The 6,000-nt window shown below is 38.1% G+C and overlaps 2 protein-coding genes across 2 annotated transcripts; one reads left to right on the forward strand and one right to left on the reverse strand.

Moving 5' to 3' along the window:
- The first annotated feature begins 456 nt into the window (after positions 1–456).
- On the forward strand, positions 457–2,367 carry LOC103946463 (mitogen-activated protein kinase kinase kinase 18-like). The gene has a single exon (XM_009357171.3). The coding sequence runs from the start codon at positions 1,069–1,071 to the stop codon at positions 2,119–2,121; it is 1,053 nt and encodes a 350-aa protein (XP_009355446.2). The 5' UTR covers positions 457–1,068; the 3' UTR covers positions 2,122–2,367.
- A 508-nt stretch (positions 2,368–2,875) lies between these two features.
- Positions 2,876–4,421, reverse strand: LOC103946464 (coiled-coil-helix-coiled-coil-helix domain-containing protein 10, mitochondrial-like). Its single transcript, XM_048581264.1, has 4 exons — positions 4,265–4,421; positions 3,646–3,726; positions 3,323–3,543; positions 2,876–3,146 (listed from the first exon to the last, which is right to left on the reverse strand). Exons 1-4 carry the CDS (start codon positions 4,347–4,349, stop codon positions 3,051–3,053), a joined length of 483 nt encoding a protein of 160 aa, XP_048437221.1. The 5' UTR covers positions 4,350–4,421; the 3' UTR covers positions 2,876–3,050.
- Positions 4,422–6,000: the final 1,579 nt, after the last annotated feature.

Genomic DNA, 6,000 nt, shown 5'->3' on the forward strand with positions numbered 1-6,000 from the left:
TTGCTTTTCTTGGCATATTTTTTGGGAAATCTGATTCAAGGTTCTATTCTTTATTTACATTTACTTGATATCGTTCATAGGCTTTAGGTAGGAACTTGCATCTAAAATCGTATGTTGTTTGATAAGTGCATGAATAACATTTAAATCATTACTTTACACAAAGTAAAAATGAAAAACATGATAACTTTCTAGGACGTGCATGATAAAAAAAAAAGTTCCTCTTTGCACAATACATTTAAAGTATATCTTGACATTTACAATGGGAAAAACTAACACAATACACCTTTAGGGGCGCGTAGTGCCCGTGATGCAAAAATGCCTCTCGCACGCACGTTAGTGCGTGCAGAGAGGCTAGTAATCTATTAATCCGCAGGGACATAATTCGAACTTGAGAGAAATGAACGGCAAGAAATTCAGTGTCTCAATAGCCATTCTTTGTTCTGTGTGAGGAAACATGAATTAGATTATAGTTTCTGCCCCGTGGCAGGTACCCGTAGGACTCAAGGGCGTTCCACAAGGCTAGGATGGCCAACCGTTTTTTTCCTCCCCCATCAGACTTCATATAAATTCCAAATTCCTCCTCAAATTTTCATTTCCTTTTCCTCCTGGCCATAATTTTGTATCTGGGAAAAAGGAGATCATCAAAGTTTTCTGCTTTCTAAAAACTTCAGGAGAAATCTCTTGCTGCTAGAGCGGTTTTCCGTGCGAAAGGGAAACCGCTCTACCATCATTATAGTTTTTTCTTGCACTTTGTTTAATTTTTTTGGAAACTCTGATTACCATAAAAGTAAGAGAGTAATTCTGTCATTGAAGTTTCAGTTTAATCCTAAAATAACTCCTTGTTTTGTTTATGTTTCCGATTTCGATTCAATCTGGAACTGTTGGCAAGTTTTTTTTTCCATCAACCTGTTTTCTTTTTTTCCTTTTTTTTTTTTAAATCCTCTATAAACACATCGGTCTTCGATATCCTACAATTCATAGTGTTTTTATCTGCATGCTTTTAGAGGCACCAGAAGCATCGTGTTTTGAGTTGGGTTTTCTTGCCCGATTCAAAATATCAAAGAAGAAATGGCTGCGAATCCCAATCAGTGCACATCTCCTCTGCCGGGTGAGTGGATGAAGGGAAAAATGGTCGGTTCTGGTTCTTATGGGAGTGTTCATCTGGCCATGAGCAAAGCCACAGGAGCGCTTTTCGTTGTGAAATCTGCTCAGTCTAGGGATGGAGCTGAGGCTCTTGAGAACGAGGTTAAGATTCTCGAGAGTTTGAATTCCCCACATGTTGTTAAATGTATGGGGAGGGAAAATGGTGACGGGAAATGCACTAATGTGTTCATGGAGTACATGGCAGGGGGTAGTTTGTCAGATGTGTCGCAGATATTTGGCGGGGCATTGGAGGAAGAAGTGGTTCGGTTGTACACAAGGGAGATTCTTCACGGCCTCGAGTATCTTCATGAAAGTGGGATTGTGCATTGTGACCTCAAGTGCAACAATGTGCTCTTGGGATCCTCCGGGAATGTCAAGTTGGCGGATTTTGGCTTCGCAAAGAGGCTAAAGGGCTCAAAGGCTGACGGGGTTTCAGTGCAGCACTCTTTGCAATGTATTGGCGGGACTCCATTGTGGATGGCTCCTGAAGTTTTGAGAAACGAAGGGCTAGAATTTTCTTCGGATATTTGGTCATTGGGATGCACGGTGATTGAAATGGTTACCGGGAGGCCTCCTTGGGGCAATGAGATTTGGAATCCGGTTGCTGCTGTTTTGAAGATTGCTTGTGGCAATGAGAGGCCTCAGTTCCCGCAAAAGCTTTCGGACGAAGGGTTGGATTTCTTAGCAAGGTGCTTGGAGAGAGACCCCAAAAGGAGGTGGTCTGCTAAGGAGTTGCTCAACCATCCATTTGTGTCTGGAAACTCAATGCAATTTTCAAGAAATGGTGCGACCTACTCACCAGCGAGCACATTAGACATTGGACTTTACGAAGAGGGTTCTGATTGTTCAGATCAGGGATTCGAGAGCTGCGATTGCGATGAGTTCCCCAGCAGCCCAAGTAGAAACCCTTTTTCGAGAAGGCAGCAGATATCTGAGAATCACTTGGAGTCGTCAGGAAATTGGATTACTGTTAGGTAAATGATTACGAGATCACATCACCACAGCAGAAGAAGTAAAACACAATTTGTACATGATCAGAATTTTGTGAAAATATGTAGAGACAGCTAGCCAGTAGCGAGAAAAAGACAGGTTGTCTGTTTTTCCATGATAGTTATTTTTGTGGAGGTATCTCCTGCCTTTGTACACCCATAGATTTGCAAGCAAAATATTCAGTTTAATTTCAATCACTCTTCATGTAACTTGCTCTCAGCCGTCTTCCAACCTGTTTGATTCCACAGAATGAGAGCGGTAGGAAATTATAATCATAAACAAACACAATGTATATGAATTTTGTTCCGTTCCAACATAAACATTCCTCTACAGCGTTTGAAAGTTAACCTGAGAAAACGCGTCTCCGATGCTCGCTTAGAGAGGTTTAGGGTTGCTTAATTTCTAAACGGTACTTTGTACATAACATGGTTGTAAACAAAGAATTTGAGTGCATTGTTCAGAATTTCTTCCTGTTCACATTTCCTTCTCGTCTCATCTCTTTTAGTTAAAAGCAAGAATTCAAGTTTGATGAAGTCTTAACATTTCTTGTCAAATATGACTCCAACTAGTTTTTGGGCTCTTCACAAATAAGTCCATCCAGTCTCCCTTTCATAGTCGAAAACAGTTCAAGGAACCGGTATAAAAAAACTTAATCGCCAAACTTAAACTGTTATTGAACTCAGTGTTAACAGTTGATATGTGAGTATATCATATGCTCAAACTCTTCAACTATATATCCAGCAAATAGTTACAAAAATCATTATTAACGAGCATGAATACACGAAACAAGCATCGTAGGATCAAGTTCAAATAAGAAGAGGTACTACTACTTATATGAAGATTTATTTAAAGAAATCATTCCCCCAAACATAGACCACTAATTCACTATCTTGATAGGCACAGGAAGCAGTGCTTAGTTAAGCACTCAACATGCCGGAGTTGTTCTTGCACTCGTACAGCTTATCCATGTACCACTGACACTTGTTGATATCACTTACAAACTCGTCGATGCACTGCACAAAGGTGGTCATATAAGAATTTCCCCAAAAAAACCCAAAGGTCATCGTATAATTAGTTTTCAGGTTCAAAAAAAAAAAAAGGGTGAAGTGAAAATGAAATGATTATCAAACGGTCCCTGAAATTCACAATAAATCTTGGGGAAAATAATAAAAGAAAAAGGATTGCATACATCTTGAAATGCCTTGGAATGATTACTGCAGGCATCTGAACCACTGATACTGCTAGTGCTAGCCCTGGTTTCTAGTACTGGTGCAGCAGCAGGACGAGCAGGAACCGCAGGAGTAGGAGAAGCAGCAGCGGCAGCTTCATTTCGAATAGTGACGCGGCGAGGACCCATCAAAGCATCCACAGCCCTGTGTGCCACGGCATCTCCAATCCCCAAAGCCATACCTGCATGCAAGAAGACCAATTCGAATGATTGTATTTTATAATGTACAATAATTATAAGCAACTAAACGAACAAAAACATTATCTATCCACGTACGTGCGTACCCTGAACAAATCCTGAAAACATAGATCCACCACGGCCAGTCGGAGCTGGAGCTGGAGATGGAGAACGACGAGCTTCATAAACTGCAAGGCAACACATAAACAATCCAATTAAAGGTGGAAAGGAGAACATTGCATCAGCCGGTTCTGATGTGCTTTTAAAATGACTAAAACCGCTTTTAGAGGATTACTTGAAAGTCTTGATTATGGATGCAAAACTATTTAGAAAACTTTTTGCAGTTATGCATGAGTGAGATGATATAGGAAGGATTTTGATATGTTGTGTGTGGCACTTCTATGAATTATGATGAACCTCGCTTCCTTCGTTATTTGAAGAAATTGGTTTCTCAGTTTTAAGTCTTGTTACTTGATCCCATTCCTAGTGACTTAGGGCTCGTTTGGAGATACATCTCTATAAAGTGCTTTTATTGGAAGCGCTTCTAATCATGTTTGACAAAAAAAGTTAAAAGTGCTTTTGAGTTCTACTAAAGTACTTAAAATGCTTTCTAGGAAGCAAAATTTCAATGTGCTTTTAATTGTAGTGCTTTTAATAAAAGTGCTTATGAGCAAAAGAAGCAGTTTGAAACAAGTCCGATAATATATGTTTCACATAAGTACGTACAAGGCTGAGGAGGAGGGTTGCGTGCTGGTGCATGACGGCGGGGAGCTGCACGGGCTGATCGACCTCCTGAGCTTCGGCGAGGCATGGAAGCAAGCAAATTGGCGAATGTCTGGAAGAAGAGGTTTTTACTCGATGTAGTTCCAGGCGCTTTTTTTGTGTTTTGACGTGTGTGTGTGTGTGTGTACACATGACCAGAGCTAAACTTGTTCTCCAAGTTTTATATTTTGGAGGAGTCGGAAACTTGTTGTCAAAGATATGGGTCATTCAGAAACGCCCTCCCAGCCGAAATGGCTGGAGATTGTTAAGTTTTCTGGATTATATGGATCATTTCTTTTTCCCTTAAAAAAAAATAATCAAACTGGATTATGGGTCAGTCCGGTTGATTGTTTATCCGAATTTTAAAAAATTCCTTGCACATGTAAAAAGAGCATGCATGTTGCGTTGTACAAGAAGAAAATTGGTCAGTCTCTAGTGTAAAGAACGAGAATAATTTGTATGATACGATTATTCCATTTTGATAGTGTTCCGTGTCAATAATGTTGGAAAATAAAAAGGAAAGTATTTTAGGATTTGATTTAATTAGTGATTTTATATGATTTAATTAAGGTTTTGATATGATTTGATTTAGTTTAGGTTTCCTTGTCTTGTAGATAAAGGATTTTTTTTTATTTTTTTTCTAGTATTGCTCCTTTGTAATCTTATAAATACCTCCTTCTAGAGAAGAATAAATAAAATTATTGAAGTAGTATTTTGAGAATTGTGAGATTGTAGAGATTTTTAATTTATCCTAAACCCTTTATTTTCAACCAATAGTACATGAGAGAAATGTTAAGGAGACTTTCAAAAGTGTGAATCTTCATGAATTTTATGTACCTCATGTTTTTGACACAATGTTTTTTTATGTTAGCGCGGAAATTGACGTTAAATTGTGAGGTCACAGAGATTCCATGGAGAATCCACTTTGAGAGAGTCCCCTTATTATTTCTCAATACAAGGATACGTGTTAGTTTCTCTCTTAGTCATTTTATTGACACATGTTAGATTTATTTAATTAATTAATAAATATATCCACCTAAATTAGGAGTTGGATTGGAATGATATCTCTAAACAATATCTTTGGTTATATGCACTAAGAGAGTCGAGAACAAATTAATTGCAAACTCGTTATTTTCGAAATTTGAACTTAAAAACTCTTACTTAGTTACAATTAAAGAAGAATAGCGTTTGAAAAATGCAAGCGCATCCAAAGATGAGTAAAATGAGTTAAGCGATGATGATGAAGATGTAAACGATGAAGTTATGGCACCTGCACCGGATTTGAATGGTGGTATACTGATTTAGTGGTTAGGGTTCTTCTTTCAATCCTTTTTCTTCTCTTTAATGTAAATTAGTGTAAACAAATAACGCATCTAAAAAAAAATCCAAATAGAGGCCATGATTAAAAAGTTACATTAACGCCAAAATGATGGCATATTTTGTTGGCCATGATTAAAACCACGAGTGGATATAATAATCATTGCTGCAAAGGGATTAGTTGGTGATTTTGGCAGTTTATTTTTTTCGGGATTAAAAAGACTCACATAAGCATTTCAACATATTCTAATCACCATCATGTATTCACATGCGCTAAGAATCAAACTCGGAACATACCGTGTGGAACATGAGTTTGGAATTCGTCCCCAACCACTGGATATAATAATGGTTTCACATATTTGATAATCAAAACAAATTAAAAT

Source organism: the organism of the source record quoted next, unplaced genomic scaffold, assembly GCF_019419815.1.
Source record: "Pyrus x bretschneideri cultivar Hongxiangsu unplaced genomic scaffold, Pyrus_bretschneideri_v1 Contig17, whole genome shotgun sequence".
Lineage (NCBI taxonomy): Eukaryota > Viridiplantae > Streptophyta > Magnoliopsida > Rosales > Rosaceae > Pyrus > Pyrus x bretschneideri.

Excerpts from the sequence above, each read along its gene's own strand:
- LOC103946463 (XM_009357171.3), top strand. The coding sequence starts at position 1,069 with ATGGCTGCGAATCCCAATCAGTGCACATCTCCTCTGCCGGGTGAGTGG.
- LOC103946464 (XM_048581264.1), bottom strand. The coding sequence starts at position 4,349 with ATGCCTCGCCGAAGCTCAGGAGGTCGATCAGCCCGTGCAGCTCCCCGC. Across the intron at positions 3,544-3,645 it reads GTTTTCAGGATTTGTTCAGG|GTATGGCTTTGGGGATTGGA; the intron begins GTACGCACGTAC and ends TCTTGCATGCAG. Across the intron at positions 3,147-3,322 it reads ATTCCAAGGCATTTCAAGAT|TGCATCGACGAGTTTGTAAG; the intron begins GTATGCAATCCT and ends ACCTTTGTGCAG.